The sequence below is a fragment of the Caloenas nicobarica genome, chromosome 4, assembly GCF_036013445.1.
Source record: "Caloenas nicobarica isolate bCalNic1 chromosome 4, bCalNic1.hap1, whole genome shotgun sequence".
In the NCBI taxonomy this organism is placed as follows: Eukaryota; Metazoa; Chordata; class Aves; order Columbiformes; family Columbidae; genus Caloenas; species Caloenas nicobarica.
In genome coordinates, this window is record NC_088248.1 from 59,521,923 (window position 1) to 59,539,244 (window position 17,322).

Below are 17,322 nucleotides of genomic sequence, written 5' to 3' on the forward strand. Positions count from 1 at the left end.
TATATTTAATATACCATTTAGAAACCAAACCAGCATATGTTTAAAAAGAAAGGGGGGGGAAAAAAGCACACAGTGATGTCACTTGCTATGGAAAAACTTTAGAGATATTCAAAGAAGAAAATTATGTTTCATTTGAAACCTACCAAAGGCAAATAATGGACATTCTATCAAAAAAAAAAAAAAAAAAAAAAAAAAAAAAAAAAAGCTTTACAATTTTAAGCAATGTTTGGAAAAAAAGAAAATAAACCCCAAGATTTTATAAAACCCAATCCAAAATATTCCACTAACACACAATAATTGTTATAGCACCACTACTATGTTATTACATGAAAATTGGTAAAACCTTAATCTGAAACATTCTAAATGAAGTTCAGCTGAAATATGAAAATCTGGTTTCAAGTGCAGATAAGTTACTAAATATAAAAAAACAACTGTCTTCCCAGCTACAAAAATGTATTTTCATTTGTGGTTTTGATTTATTTTCACTTCTTTCCACCAAATCCTGGGAAAAGTAATATTTCCTGGGGGAAAGTAATATTTAAAGCTTTCCAAGTTAGAGATTAAAAGACAAAGCAATTCATTTCAGGAACCATTGGAAGCAGCGAGATTTCAGAAGGGTCGTCTTAATATTCACTGAGAAATCCTCCAGTCCCAGGGGGAGAGACTACAAACACAGCTCTAGAAACCAACCGGACCGCTCTCCGGCCCGGTCGAGGAGGGAGGGACGGAGGAAGGAGGGGAAGCGCCGGGCCCCTGCCCCGCCGGAGCAGCACAGGCCGGGCCGGCGGCGGCGGCCGCGGCCGGGAACAAAGCGGCGGGGAGGGGGAGAGGAAGGCGGGCCTGCGGGCACAGCGCCAGGGCGGGGCTCACCCGGGCCTGTCGCTCCAGCTGCGAGTGGAGGCTGGAGCCCTTCAGCCGCTGCACGATCCGCGCTATGGTGAGGGAGAGCCCGCTGTCCGGGTCCAGCATCGCGGCGCCCCTGCCCGCGGGCGGGCTGCCGCACCGGGCCGCGCCCCGCCTTCAGCGGCGTTACCGGGCAACGGCGGCGCCGCTCCTCGGCCGCGGCGTCCGGCTGGAAAGCGCCGCCTCACAGAAGCGTTCCCCAGCGCCGATGGGGACCGGAGCGCCACAGCGTGTCCTCCGCCCGGTGTGGCGTCGATCCCCGCGGCCCCTCGGCCCAGGCGGGCTGTGCCCGGAGCCGGGGAGGTGCCTCGGTGGTGCCTCCAGTCGCCGCTTCGGCCCGGGCACCCGGCGGGCTTCCTGCGCCCACCTTGGGCCAGGTAAGGGTCGCCTAGAGCTCTGGTGGGAGCCTCGCACGCTGCTTCTGTTTCCGACATAAACATTTATAATGTATCATTACTAGAAAGGAAGTCGGAAATAAGTGTAAGGAAAGCCTGCGAGTGGGTCTTGGGCTCCGGCCGCGCAGAATGCCAGCACACGGCCGTGCTGCTGTTGGGGCGTCCAAACAGGCCCGGGCTGCTGCTCTGCCCTTCGCTTCTGCACACAAAAGTGTCCTTGTCCCCAGTCTGTGACTGCCTCAGCCGTACCGGCGTGCCCAGCTGCTCACCGGGCTGAGGGGCTTCGTGACAGGAGCCCGCAAAGGTGTTTCTAGCTGCTGTTGCTCACCACCTGCAGGACCAGGTGGACTGTAACTGGCCATGAGCATCCCAGATCTCAATAACGAGTTAAATAATAACGAGTTAAATAATACCTTACCTCATCATTACTTACAGCTTAATTAACCTGTCTGGCTTTGCCTTGGGAAGGACTAAGCTTTCCCTTACAGTCAGCTATTGCACCTCAGCTGAGCTGCTGCCATTGGCAGCTACGAGGCAGCTGCTTCTTGAATTGCTTCTCAGCTGGAGCTGGCAGTGAAACGGCTTCAAACCCACTTCAATGCAGTCAGAAAGATTAGCTTAAAAACATCTTTAGCTGCAGTTTAAGTGGCTTTGCCACTAGTGTGAGGTAGCAGGATTAATATCGTTACAGCTTGAGACACAGTTTTAAAAGCTGCTTTTTAGGGCTTGAGGTGTGACATCCAGATGGTGTGAACAGCAAATTCAGCTCCGAGGCTCCTTTCTATGTGCTTCCTGAGGGACACTAGTTGACCTGTCCTCAGGTGAATTTTTATTGCACTGTTGACGCTTTTAGCCCATCCGCTCATCATGGTGAGGCTCAGTACCAGGAGCTGACACAGCCCTCATTTAAGCCGAGCAGCTGTGTGGTACTATGTACATCTTGTTGGGTGGTGTAAATGCAAGGAACTCTAATCCACTTAGTCCTTCGGGAAAAATCTATTGCTGCGTGCATCAGTAATGGGACCATGTAATCAAATTCTCACTTAATAAACTAATTTACTAAGCCAAAATACTAATTTTGAAAATCCCAGAATAATTAATAAATAAGCTAAGAGAGTTCGAGGAGATAACATGGCAAGTATGATTGCTGACTTCCAAAGCCAAGCATTAATACTCATTTTCAGCTCTGAGGATGGCCATACCCTTGTATAACAAAGAATGTTTCAAGATTCTGAAACATCAAGTTGCAACTTTTTCACTGCTGAGTGGTACAAATGTAAGGAAGTGAAGACAGGTGCCATTAGTTAACTTGCTAGAAAAAACAACTAGATATAAAACTAGGTATAAACTAGGTATAAAGTGCACCTGAACTCATCAGTCTGCAACCTCTTTTGACTTACCTGCGAGCATTTCTGGATAAAAAGTTTAAAGAAGAATAGAAGATCAGAGAAAAAAGTTCTTTAACCAACTGCAGAGAAACCTGAAAGGGTTGTTTATGCAAACCAGAACACTGAGGAGCGCTGGGTTCTCAATTCATGGAGAGAACAGAGAGATCAAATGCCCAGTTGTCTACCAATGCCTTGAATATCTGTTCTGATTTGCATCAAGTTTTGTGTCTGTTCTGCACTTACATGCAAATGTGAAGTTAGGGGCAACAGTGAGCATGTTTTATATCTCTGTGCGTTGGGAGTTAATGAAATGTTTGCCTACATTCCCAACTGAACAAGCATAAAAAGATAAGCATATGCAGAAAACCAGGACATGCGACTAAGCTCTGCAGCTCATGTCTGTAAGTCCAGGAGTTTACATTGCAGCTGCAAGTGTGAGGGGAAGCCCCACCCCCCATCCCGCCTTGCCTGGCACAGTCCTCAGCAGCATTTTCCATTTTTTGAGAGAATTTGTGGACTGCCAGAGGGATGGCAATATTACATTGCATTTGACAAGTGTGTTATTTATCAAAACTGCTTGATATGTGGGGACTCAGAGGTCAGGCACATTCCTGCTGGTTGCACAACACAGTGTCTTGCTGTTTTCCATGCTGTGATCTGCAGGCACCACATTCAGCCAGATCGCAGGTGATGGAACAGGACAGAAGCCACTACACCTTGCTGGTTAGAAGTGTGAGTTCCTCCACTCCTAGGGAATATGGGGAAATGATACATCAGGTGAATTTCATGTGCAATGCATAAGGCTTTGCAGGTCTGCAAAAGCCATCCTTATCTCTATAGGTCAACAAAACAGGAGAAATAGCTAATGTCAGCTAACTACCTCTGTTCCAAATCTGCCTTAGTTTGTTCCCCTCTGCATGTGCACATCTGTCACTCTTCATTCCCTATTTTCCTGGGCTATTCCCAGTCTGGTTTCCTTCCTCCTGTGCACTGGGTTTCTCTTTGGTCAGCTACATCTGCGATAAGGATAGGAAAACTTCTCGTAAGTGCCGATCAAAGTAAGAAGCAAGGCAACAGAAAGATATCATCTTTACAGCATCTCGCTGAGCGCTGTTAACAGCTTCTTGTGTATTCTTACCATATCCAGTTAAGAAATCTTATGCTTGAGTGCATGCTTCTTTTTTTGTTTCCTTACAAGGAGCTTACTGCATCACAGCTTGAAAAATACAGGGTCGTTGTTAGAAAATATCACTTAAGTAACAGACATTGGCAGAAATCCCAACCAACTCATTAGCCTGTGCCCCTGCTGTCACATGACTACTTTAGCTTGGTTCATGTGATAAGTGACAATTACTGCTTTTTCATCATGATTTTACTTTTAAATTGCAAGTAAGCAACTGCAGTACAGTCAGCCTAGGGTAGTTTTATGATGTCCCGTACAACATACCACAGGTAGCTTGCTGGTTTAGCAGAAGGTCTGGTGGGGATGTCATCGCTTTTCTGGTTTTGGGTTGTTTTGTGGTCTTTCCCTCTCTTCATCACAGTCCCACACTGAGGAATACCAATTCAGTTCCCCATTGAATTCCACCTTCATTTACAGCTGCAGTTCTCTACAGCGCTATACCTTTCTTTACTGCGTTTTCTGTCACATTGCTGTAGTTAACGGTACCTGATACTGGTATCCCAAGTGTCTTTTGTTTATCTGCCACTGCAGGTCTGGAAAACATCAAAAATTTGGCAAGGAAAAGTAAAAATTACATAGTGAGTATCTGAAATATTTCACCCATATTCTCTCCCTCTTTTCCCAGGTAGGTTTTTGATTGAGAAGAGGATATGAAGCAACAGACACATCCTACTGTTGTATTTAAGGCCACGTGAGATAATACACATTCTAATGCTTCTAAATCATTCTGAAGATGAGTTTATTTCCTAAAACATCAGTGAAGTCAGGAAAATGGAAAGGCATCCAAAGGATGCATGAGTGTCTGGAAGCTTGGCTTTTTCCATACAGCCGTGTTAGCTGACCTAATAAAAACCAGGGCTGTCTGCAGGTATCACCAAAAGAGGCAGTTGCCTTGTATGGCAGAGTAACGGGTGAGGGAAGTCAACAGAATCCCAGCAGCATCAATGAAATCCCAGCTCTTTCAGTCAGCTGCTCACAAGACACTCTTCCCCTAAGCAATTCACAACACTCATACTGCCCTCATCCCCCCTTCATCTTTCATTCTCTTGCTGCTAGAAACACCAAGTCATGAAGTGTCCTCTTAGGGCTGCATTCTCTGCTGGGGGAGCAGGGGAAGGACCAGAGCGGGGACACTGCTCTTTACCTGTGTGGACTGGGTGCATCATGCAGGGTGGCAGGGTGAGGAATGAGGGATGGCACAGAACAGGACTAAGCATGCAATCATTGTCACCCATTACTGTAGATAAACTACTTACCTTTCCTTGACACCCTGAGTAATAGGGGGTTAATGGTGTCCAGGGGGAGCTACATGTTACGTTCACCCTGATAATGTATCATAAATTTTGTGTAGATCCCCAAGTTGTTCCCTTTTTTTGTGCTACATGAGACGCTGCCAGGAGAATGACAGTATGTGAAATCTCTAATGGCAGACTGGGTCACGTGTAAGGAAACCCTCCACAACATTTTTTTTTCTGCCAAAACAAAAGGATAAGACATTAAAGGAAAAACAACAAACAAACAAAGAACAACAACAACAACAAAACACCTCAAACAAAAGCCACACACATCCTACCCACCCTCGAAGGCCTCAGCATTTTTGTTCCTTCAGACAGGAAAATAGGACATTTTTATTGCCTCTCAGGTAAACTGGATGTTTTGTTGGTGGTGGTTTGGATTTTTTCAGCTAAAAAGCTGCTCCTGTCCAGACCTTCTTTTATTTTTCCTACATTTGGAACCACTTTAACTCCTAAGGGTTTAAAATCCATAATCCCGATCCTCCATCTCAAGCCATTAGGAGAACTTCACTTGTGAACTAAAGCGTCAGGTTCAAAAACTACTCCTGGGATTTCTCATCTAAGCAGGTTATTTCAGAGAACATCATAGTCAGGCCTTTGCTCAGTGTGCTCACTCTTTATATTAGACTAATGCATATTAAACTTTAATCTTAGTTATGAGACAATCCTGCAACCTTTATAACATCCACTGGTTTCCTTGTGCAGTTGGAACCACAACTTATTGTTTGAAGCTGGAAACAGAGAGGTGTGACAAACGAGAAATTTCTGTCAGTGACTCAACCCTCTTCATTTTCAAGCTTTATTCAAATTATTGCCCAAAAAGTTACAGTGTATATTTTAACAAGTTTCAATACTTTATTTAAAATAATCAGTTCCTGAGGAGTAATGAGATTTTTTTGCCCAAATATCGCTGATGCAATCTGAAGAATGTAGGAAGCTTAGATGATGTATCTTCAGTTATCAGGGGAGAAAACATCTCTTATTACAGACTATTATTCATGAGTAGTAATATATTTTATCTAATATGTGGCTGAACTTGAGAGCTAGATTTTACCTACCAATGAAGTGAAGGATTATCAGTCTAGTTTTAGGAGTTTCACATTGCTTCAGTCCTTGATTTTAGGTAATTTCCTACCAGACCTTGGCTTTAGATAGGTATAAGCCTCTCTAGAGAGGATCATGTATCTCAGGTCATAATATCTATTACTGGTGCTTTTTCATAGCATTGCTGAATCATATAATAGCAGCAACTGTGAGTTATCAGATATGCAAAACAACTAACATACACAAAGTACCTAATTTTTCTAGTGTTATTATATTTAGTCCATTTTTCATGTGTTTTGTTATTAACCAAGTGACATGGGCTTTAGCAGTAACATTCTGTATCTTCTGGTTTGTAAAATCCCGTGTGTACATTTATCATGTATTAAAATATAATTATGCAGATGTAGGATTTCTTGGGCTTAAAACAGAAATGGAGCCTATTGACCTAGATCAGTTTTGAAGAAAAACACATGCTGAATCACAAATGCAGTTTATATACTGAGCTGTTTATGCACTTTGTGTATGGCATATATTTTTAATCTTAATTTTAAATTTTATATTCACCTTTCAGGAGGTCTGTTGGGAAATTTACAGAACTATTGTACATATCCAAACTGCTTATCATGTCATTAACTAAAAGAACCACTGTGTAAAGAACAGGATGACAGGAAAACTGTAAGTGAGGAAAAATCCTGTTTTGTTTCTCATTCTCCCATACTGTTCAGGGAAATGAAATTTACTGCCTTCTTGATAAGTGCGCTGGATTTCATCAAAGGAATATCAATTTGTACTGCCAGTTTCTTCTCAAACAGCATTAAATCTGGAAGGCCTTGGATATTTAGTAACACATGAGACAACAAGAACAAAAGTTTCCTGTAATTTTAGGTTGGATAATATGGTATATGACCTACCACCTACTCCTTCTTAAAACAGAAAATCAAAATTTATTTAGCAATTAATATAATGATCTGATTTTTTAGAATTTAGTTGAATATTTCTCACACAATCCAGTTTTAAATTTCTAGCCTTCTCTATATAAGGTCTTGTGAAGAAGTTGTTCCAGTATGAAATTATTCAGTTTAACAGCTAGTGAAATAAATAGTGCTTTACTTTTTCTTTTGCCAGAGCACTCAGATTTGACTTCTAACAACAACTTTTATGAGCAGCCATCAAGAATGAAGTGAAGACTTTGGGGAAGTCTGTCTTTACACAATATAAAATTGCAGCTGGAACTTCTGGCTTTCTGACTGAAATGTAAATGAAATGTAAAGAGATAACATCACTGTAAGATTATGGTTTGTGCAAGATTATACTTCTGATGCTGCTGTGTTTAAAACCAGAGGGAGTGAAAGTAGAATCTGGGGGCATTTCACTAGCATCTCACTTAAAATATTTTTAAAAACCCTTTACTTGCTCCAGCAACTTCAATAAGCAAAGTCTGTGAAAATAAAATACTAGTTTTACGGATCTTTTATCATGGTCTCATCAGAAATACCTTTCCTACTTCAATTTATTCATTTTCCCCACATTGCAGGATTGCAAAATAAATGCACTAGAATAAAAGGAGAACACTGGGAAGAAATAAGGTATCCAAGAAGTGAAACAGTAGTAGACACAATTCATATGATCTGTGCCTGTTTTGTGCTGCTTTGTCTGTACAAAGCTCGCTTAACACCAGTGCAGTTGATCACAGAAGGGGCCAAACCAGTATGCATGAAACTGCAAATGCAAGATAGTGACTTCTGGCACACAAAAAATTATTAAAATAAATCTTCCACATTAGTTGCAAATTTTCAAGTGTTTGTTAAAGCAAAATCGACAGTATTTCATATAACTTTTCTGTAGACAAAGATTACCTCTCAAAGATCCATCTTCTGATGTGTTTGTCTGATTTATAAGCCTCTGGGTGTTTGAGGATACCACAGCATCCTAACTGAGCCTGGCTCTATCAAAATGTTAATGTAGAGAATTCAGGACAGCATTTATCCTTTGACTTTTGTTTCTCCCTTCTTTTGAGAGCTGAATCTTCTCCTCGGCAGCTTTAAAGCAATTTTGTAATGTAAGCAAAGACTAAACAATCAAAATGAATTTAAAACTTACGTACTTTCAGTCGCATTAACTCCCTGCACAATGTAATGTTGTATAAACATGGGCAAACAGTACAAACTAACTATGGGAATTGTTCCACGGAGTCTGTTTTCTTAAGAATTATATAGACAAAAGCATGGCAAATAAAGCAAATACTACTATCATTTAACAGCCCATCTGTGCTGAAACTATGGAAATTATCATTTTCAGTGTTTCAGTGTTCAAATAATATTTTGAAATCACTCTGTGTGGAAATACTATCAAATACTCCCAGGATAGCTTAGCACAAGAGTTGAAATAAATCAGAGTATTTGTTATCACTATGGGCTTGACCTACCTCTCTCTGTTTCTCAAAAAATTATAACTGACAATTTTCTATATCCAGTTGTTGGATAGCATTATGCCTATCAAAGAAGTCCAAACTGCAGAGATAATTTGGTTAATTTACAATTAAAGATAAACATTCCAGAAATGAAGACCTAGAACAGAACTTCAGCTGAGGTAAATTGTCTTCACTCCCAAAGGTCCCCTGTACCTTGTCTTACTTCATTCAATAATTAGTCCAAACTGTCAGCTAGCACAGTTCCAGTTAACCAAAAAACTGGCCTGGAGATTGTCACAGTAAAAGAACAAGAGTCAAACAATAAAATACTTAGTTGTGTACAAGGAAATACATGGCCATGAGCCTAACTTAAAATCTTACTTTAATTCTAGGAGCCCCAAAACTAGAAAGGGACAACCCATCATTTCACTGCCTGAGTACCTTTCCATGCAAAACCATGATGATGGAAAACGAGCAAAATTCTAGACATCGCACAATCGTTTGCTTTTCTTTTTGTTAGATCAGTATCCCACTTGGGTTAAGTACTATCAAGGATGGAGTATTGTTTCTTTGTGGGGATTACTGGTAGGGATTTACAGACAATAGTATCTCTCTATGTCATACCAGCAGTAATGGTAGAAAGGTCTTCTAAAGGAGAGATGTTTTGCAATATCTCCTAAAAGTTTCAGATATAGCTCTGGGTTTAGAAATAACTCTGGGTAGGTATTTCATACTGCAGTCCTACTGCGAACACTTTGTTTCCTGTTCTCTTTTTCTTATTCTTTACCATCACTTCATGTTCTGAATTCTCTCAAATGACTAAAATTTGTACTCAGAATTCAGTTGTAGATAAGAGACTTGGCCAGATGTGTACTTTGAAAAAAATGAGGCCGTGTATCCCACTTTAGCTACTGAATAATAGAGAATTCATCAAAATATAAGCAAATTGTATGTTCAATTTCTAGTACAGACTTGTGGAAATTTATGTCAAACCAGATGACTGCTGTTCATGGCAAGTTTGATTCCTATAAAAACTGAAGATTTCAAATACTACTGTTGTTGATTAAATGAATTTGTATGTAAATTTAATTTTCAGTATTTTTCTGATAGAGACAATACGGCTCTTGCTACACATAGCTTAGGTTCCCTTAAGATGAGGATTAAATGATTCTTGGGAACTCAGATGTCAAGGAACAAATTTCAGTAGTATTACTTTAAAGGTATTTATAATCTGTTGCAGAAACTGATACTCCTCCAAAAATTTAGATGTCAGATCAGATGTCATGAAACACAAAGTAACTTCTCTGTGTACCTAGTAAGCCACATAAACTTTGGAATCTTAAATTAAAACCCTGGCTTCAGACATGCTGGTACCAATTCACCCAATAATACGTCAGCTGACTTTCTCTATTTCCTCCCTACTAACTGCACAGCCAGTCCCTTAATGACTTAGTTGATGTTGTGAAGCTAACATCTCTTTATCTAATTCTGCGGAAATGTGGAAATCTATTTGATCTTAACGTCATGAGTATAGCGTGGCTTCTTTTGAGAGCAGAACTATCTGACAAATGTTGCGTTAGACTAAGTCTGAAGAGATTGCCTTCCTTTTCCTGACTCTTCCACCAGGCCGTGGAGTGGCCTGTGCCAAATATTTCACTTTCCTGTGCTTCATTTTCCTAATCTTTAAATTGAAACTCATAGTGGCTGCAGTTAACACAAGTAGCTTCTTTCATGTACTTCTGTGAGATCTATTAATGAAAATCTCTAGCAGTAAACCAGTAGTGACTCTGTTATGTGCTGAACTGGAATCTTAAAAAGAAAAGACTACAGCTCTCAGTTGTTACAGTTAGAGGTTTATTTAGCAGTCTGTTCCAGTTTTGTTGCTGAAATTACAACCCATGGGGGCTGTTTCTGGTGGCAGCCCCTGATCTTTCATCTGTTTGTTACAAACCATGCCATGACTGTACCTCAGAAAACAGTCTTGGGCAGCTGGTACCTTAGAACATGTGATGGATTCTCACTTTGGCTGGTGCTGGTCTGTATGCAAAAATGTAGTCAAATGAGCCCATTAATGGTACTAACACCTGATAGTGTTAATTTAAAAAAAAGTGACCTCTTGGGCCATGTGTTCATGCTGGTAAGTTGGCAGATGGTTCTAGCATCCACGACACGAGGGTGTGTGGGGCTATTTCCTTGCATCTCTAGCTTGAATCCTGAACTGTTTTTTCTGCCGAACTAATATATTCACAGAGTGAAGAAAAACATAGGGCTGTACAACCCAGCTTATAGCTTACAAAAGAAACAAGCACATTTTAAAAACATCTGTGGTCTTCTTTCATGGGTTTCTGTTCATTTCTCATAAGCACTTGTACATCAGTTATGGTAAGCCACAAAAAAGAAAAGGGTTGGCTTCAGTTGTTCAGTGAGCATTGTTACAACTTCTGCCCTCAGATTTAACGATTAGTTAGATGGCTAGGTATATGGAGAGAGGAGATGCAGCTGAGCCTAGTGCTAATGATTCATCCCAGACCTCATTAATGGTATCTTATTGGCTGTCACAGGGTGTCAGAAGGATTTTTATGTGATCTCATGTTACACTTGACAGACCATTTACACCTAGTTCTTCGAAGCAGTTTTCCCTAAACTTTACACAACACTTGCATAGCGATCTCTGGAGCCAAACTGAATTTCTGGCTGTTCTTTCACCTGGAAAACCCACAGAAACTTTAACATAGTTATAAAATTAGACCTGAAGAATTCCGGAGACAATATGCTTTACTTGTCCATCAGTGAGCCTTGAACGTTGTACAAAAGTCACAGCTATCACCTGGGAGGCCTCTTTTCCTCTCTTCTGAGGAATATGTTATGACAGGCTGACTGGATGCCCATGAAAACATCAGGACCAGCTGCGATGTGTCTCACAGCTACGGCAGGTGGATGATACTGCAAACACCCAAGAAGTTCAAATACTATGAATTTGTACTTCAAAAAAATGAACAGTGGTCACCCCCAAAATTGTTTAAAAGATACCTTGAGATGTGTCCAGATGAAGTATCATCCATCATGACCTGTGGATTCTTCCAGGCATTTATTAAGCTACATGCCACAGCCCTGTCATACATGACCACTGGAGATGCACCTTGTTTGCCTTTGATCCCCTCTACGGTTGGTGAATGCTATTTCAGAAATTATTGACAGTACAACAGGGTGCTCTGAAATAAATTTTATCCTTATGCTATTGAGTTCAGATGAGCATGATATAAACAGGTCTTAATTGCAGTTGCTTCAAGACAATGATCAGACTCAAGCTCAGATCACCTTGAAAAAGATTAAATTAAATGTATTCTTGAGAATTTTGTGTGTTCTCCAAAAGTGTGGCCTAATCCAGATCTCCCTGTAGTTTGTATCTGTGTGGGTAACTCCATTGAATCAATGGCCTAATGCCAGTGTAACCTTGGCAAGTGAGAACAGAAGTAGACTATGACTTTCCATATATATTTCTCCTAATTAATTTATTTTATTTCATTTGCCAGGACAAAAAAGACCTGGCAACAAACCCCAAATTGTTTGTTGGTCTGACGACAAGATAAAGGTAAGCTTTTCCAGAGTCATCATTTTACAAGTGAAGTTTCTCTTTAAATTTAAGTAATGATCTTCGTTAAATTAATGAAATAACAGAACAGATGCATATTCTTAAGGAAAAAGAATGAGGCAACTGTAAATTGATGTGTTTTGTTTTCAGATGAGAAAAGCATTATACACATAGCATGGAATGACAGACCACAGCAACTGTTTTGGCATTTGACATTACAGGGAAAACAAGGATTATGACTAAAATATAATAAAATAAAATAAAATAATTTTTTATTGTGGATTAGCAGGCCTCCTCATCTTTGAATACAGGGAAAAATATTTTTATACTTTTCTCTAAACTATCTACACAGGTAGACTATGGTACCAAAATTATTTCTTAATTAACAAAGCCAATTTTATTAATAAGGTAGTGTTGTTAATAAAGCAGCCAACTCAAAGGAAGTTCTTGCCTAAAACTTCCAACATCCCAAATAATGCATGATTAACTTCAAGTGGGACAGACATTCAGGTTTTTGTTTTTCCTGTGTAATAAAATTACATCTGTGATTAGCAAGCATTTCGTTAAAACAGCATCCTTTTTTTCTTTCTCTTACAGCTTGCAGGGAGACAATGAGATGACACTGATCTGCACGGAGAACAATCTATCATGCAATTAGCAAAACGTGGTGGAGAGAAATTATGTTAAAAAGGCAACTCAGAACTGTCCAAACATTAAGATTATTGGTTGATTATTTGAGTAAATCTATGAAAAAAAATGCCTAGGAAAACAAAATTCTTTGATCTTAATACGTTTCATGCAGAAATCCATTCCAAAAGGGGAGTCTGGAGTTCATAGCAAATTCTTACTTATTTAGTCTGGCAATTTAACCAGCAGACACTGAATCCAGCTCAGCCCGGAAGCAGATGGTATTCATCCAGAACTTCTAAAGGAAATAGTAAAATTATTAAACATGATGTGTAATCTCTTGCTTAGAACTACACTGTTGCCAGAGAAAAAACATTGCGCAAATGTGATGCCAGCGTTTAAGAAGGGCTCCAGGGAAACAAAACCCTTGGAATTACAAACCAGTCTGTAAGCCTGGCACCCATAGAAGGGGCACTGGTGGGGATTGTAATAACAGATAAAAATCTCTGAACATGTGATCTGCCCAAACTTTGTAGAGGAAAGCTACACCTTTCAGATATAGAGATCTGAGCATGTGAACAAGATGATCCAGTTTGTTTAAACAGTAATTACACAGTTGTTGGGATTTGCACTAGCTAGCACCCCCTCACTTGTCCTGCATGTGCTTTTGGTTGAGATTATTACCCTCTGGAGTCAACCATGGCTTGGTACTTATCCCTCAGCCTTCCATGTCTGTGCTGCCTACGCTGCCTCCCACCACCACACCGTCTGCTCATTTGCTGTCCGCACAGCACGTGGCTGTGCCGACAGGCTTCACAAAGCAGGCCATGTCCAAGGCCGTTTGGGCCATTTTGCATTTCTACAGACTTCACGAGGCCTCTGGCTGTGGCTGCTGATCCCATTGGCTTCAGACCTCTTGCATGTGCTGAGGAAGCACGTAGTGGGCCCATCCCTTGGGATGGGGCTAGGTGAGGGACTCCGACTGCCATGACGAAGCTGGTCCTTCACACATTCCCAAATACAGTTGAGACTGATGTAAGCGACATGGATGGGTTTTTTAGTGTTTTTTGTAGTGTCCTGCAGGCCGGCCAGTCTCTCATCCCCTTAAGAGCAAGGAGGTTAGTGGGATCATGCGGTGGTATGTACCACTGATGACCAGCTACGTCCAGGACTCCCAGAGGTGAAGAACATTATGCCAAGTCCTCCACAAGAGCCCACTGCTCCCTGACAGTTCAGCCTTTTCCATGTGACATGGTCATGGCAGCCTTTTCTACACACAGCCTGGTACTGCCACTGCCACCACCAGTGGGCTTGCAATGGAAAGAGAGGAATGGCAAGGGATGAAGCCATCTGCTCACATGTAAGTCAGGACAATAAGCCTGACAAATATCATATTAATTTGCACATACAGAAAAAGTGAGCTGCAATGCAAACATGGCTCTGGGCTACTTTTACGAAGCAAGGGGTGATTCAGTGGTGGCAGTGCTGGTAAAGGTCTTAATAATTCAGTAGAATACATGCTGAGCTTTTCAATGACTTGCATGTGTGCGTCAGGCTTCATGTTCTGTTTCTTTAACTTAAAACATTATTCCCTCCTGCTGTGGGCACAACACAAATCATTGAGCTGCTGTATCACTTCTTATTTTGTTTCTTCATTGCTTCTTTAGGTGGAGCTTCCTAAGGCCTGAGATGATTTAACACATGGTGATCAATGTTCACAGACAGTCCTGGAAGACTTATCTGGGCTGAGGGAGCAAATTTGGCATGGAATTGCTTGCCAGAAAGAACTAGGAGAATCATGGAAGCAGGAGTTCAGGAGCAATTTAAGACCATGGACAAGGAAACGGTTGGTCTGGAGTGAAAGAGGGAACAACATGATTAGAAGATTGGAAATAAAACAGGGAAGAAAAAATAGGAGTGAAAGGCAGTTCTGAATGGAGCCCCACAGGAAGCTTTGGTACAACTGTTCATCTCTTTCATAAATGCTCCAGAAAATGGGAAGAAGGTTTGAGGTAGAAGAGTTTTCTGCTCCTGCTAAGTCATTCAAGGAGAGGAGAAGCAAAAACTGACTTTGAAGGACTGGAGAAAGATCTTTCTGATGAAATGGGAGAACAAAAAATCACTGCAAAGCAGAAAACAATTATAACTTTTCATGAACAGTGTAGGACTCTAAACTAGATATTACTATGCAGGAAAGAGACTACTGAATTTACGGTAGGTTATTCCATAAAAACATCAGTTCAATTCTCAGTATTCATAAAAAAGGTAAATAGGATTACGGGAATTATTAGGAAAGGAACAGAGGAAAAAACAACACAAAACCACAATATGCCATTATTGAAATTCTTGGTTCATCTTTATGTGTTAGCATCTGTGAAATACTGTAGAATAACTAGAAAATATTTTAGACCTGGGCCACAATGCTCATGGAATGTATGAAATCGCTTGTTTACAAGGAATGAACCGCCAACCTGATGTTCTTCAGATATGACAAAATTGTATCAGGTACATGGAAGTTAACTTCAGAATGATAATTCACTGTCTGTCATGATACATTGAGAGGCAACAGCCCATGTATTCTCTTTGACTGCAATGATCCCCCTAATTATTCTCCTAATCTTGTCTTCCCTCCTGATCACTAACTATGTCTCCTCCAGACCTCCATTCACTCTTTTTCTTCTCTTCTTTTTAACCAAGTCCTGGAGACTTCATGGAAGGCTCTATGCAATCCAGCTTAGCAAATCTGGAAGCCCAGCAGATGTTAAGTGCACAATGTCAGTCCAGTCTATATTTGACAACATGAATAAAAATTAATCTTTAGTGTAACATTGCTTCCTCAAAGTACAGGAATAACTTTGGGGGAGAATCTAACTCCGAATTGCAACACATCTATGATAAATAAATAATACAGTAAATAAAAATACTGCTAATATCAGCGATTCAACACAACTGCAACTGAAAACGTATCCAATCATTTCTCTAATGCAGATCTAATAGAAGGTGCCAAGAATTCAGAAAGATCTCTTCCACATTAAGAATGAGCCCAGAACAACAATTAGATATCCTGCTTATAGAAAGACTTGAACTCCTTTACAAGGTATTTAATTCAGTAAAGGAACTGCTAACACAATTGCCCAGCCTGTATTTTGCAGCAGGTCAGACCACAGTAAGAATTATAAATAATTGTAATAATGTCTTTTTATACACAAAGGTTTCTTAAATCTCAGAATCAGATTGGATGCTACTTCATGACAAAAGAAAATGCCCTAAAATTTGAAGACTTCATTGAAGTGAATTACATACAGATACGGAAAGCAGGATCAGTATCTCAAGTGTAAAGGACACATTAGAAAGGCAAACAAAGGCTGCAAAATTTGGTCTGAGTTGGTTTGTCCTTGATTTTCCTTCTACAGAAAGTAATTTTCAAAGGAAAGCGAAGTTGTTAACCAGAAGTTTGGGCAGCTTAGGCTAGTCTGCATCTTGTTGTTATCTATGAAGAGGAGCAAAAAAGCAATCTGAGTTCAGTAGTCCTTTCCAAAAAGCATCTGTTACTTTTCCTGTGCATTACCACTACTAAATCAGTACCTATCCTGGCTGCCATTTTGGCTGTTTGGGATATTATAATAATTTTAAATTGTCAGAGAATATATTCAGGAAATACTTGGATAATTACAAATAAATTCAAAATGAAAACAATAAAAAAATTATATGTTTAATTCAATGCAAATTTAGTCATTTAACCACTGTTGATTAGTAACACCTGTCAATTTCATAATAGAAAAGATATAAAAAATTTAAAGCTGAATTAGCTAGCTAAGAGAAAAATCTGGTTTCAGAGATGTTGATACCTAATGTTCAGGCTTAATGCTCAGTCACTGCAGAAATGGAAACCTATTTTAACTTTCATTTCCGCGGTATGCTTGTCTCCCATTTTGAGATTCACAAGTGGAAAAATAAACTAGAACGTGTCGCTCTGGAGTAATTTCTTACCAGTACGTTACACCTTTGAACCTGGAATTGAGTCCTGCTGGACTGAATGTTTTTTTCAGCTGGGACAGTTACACATTGTATAGACTAATTGCCAGCTTGAGTCATCCTATCTCAGAGTTTTAAAAGAAATGAAAAAATATAGTTAATCTGATAAAGAAAAGATAATTTAGAAATAAGAACTTTAGATGTAACTTTTCAACCTACTCTCCTACATACCTGTTCCCATTAATGGCACTATAAAGCAAAGCTGGGGAGATTGGAAAAGAAAGCCAGGCCTTCCAGTCTGTGTATATCAACTGTAAGGTGTCCAGACTTGTTATTAGGAACCTGTTATTGCTTTATCTATTTAAGTAGCAGACATTTTGTATGTGAAGTTTTCCATTGAGCCGTAGCAGGGATTCATTTATAATATTAATTTACATATTTGGCCATAAAAAATCTGTATACTGGAAGTTAAAAGCCCATGACTTTGTGAAAACACCAGAGAGGATGATG

The 17,322-nt window shown here is 40.1% G+C and overlaps 1 protein-coding gene across 1 annotated transcript in view; it reads right to left on the bottom strand.

Annotated features, from left to right (window-relative positions):
* The window catches only part of TBC1D19 (TBC1 domain family member 19), a 51,235-nt gene extending 50,231 nt beyond the window's left edge, over positions 1 to 1,004 (bottom strand). Inside the window, exon 1 of the mRNA XM_065633878.1 lies at positions 871 to 1,004. Within this exon, the coding sequence (XP_065489950.1) occupies positions 871 to 969 (99 nt within the window). The 5' untranslated portion in view covers positions 970 to 1,004. The remainder of the gene's footprint in view (positions 1 to 870) is intronic.
* Positions 1,005 to 17,322: the final 16,318 nt, after the last annotated feature.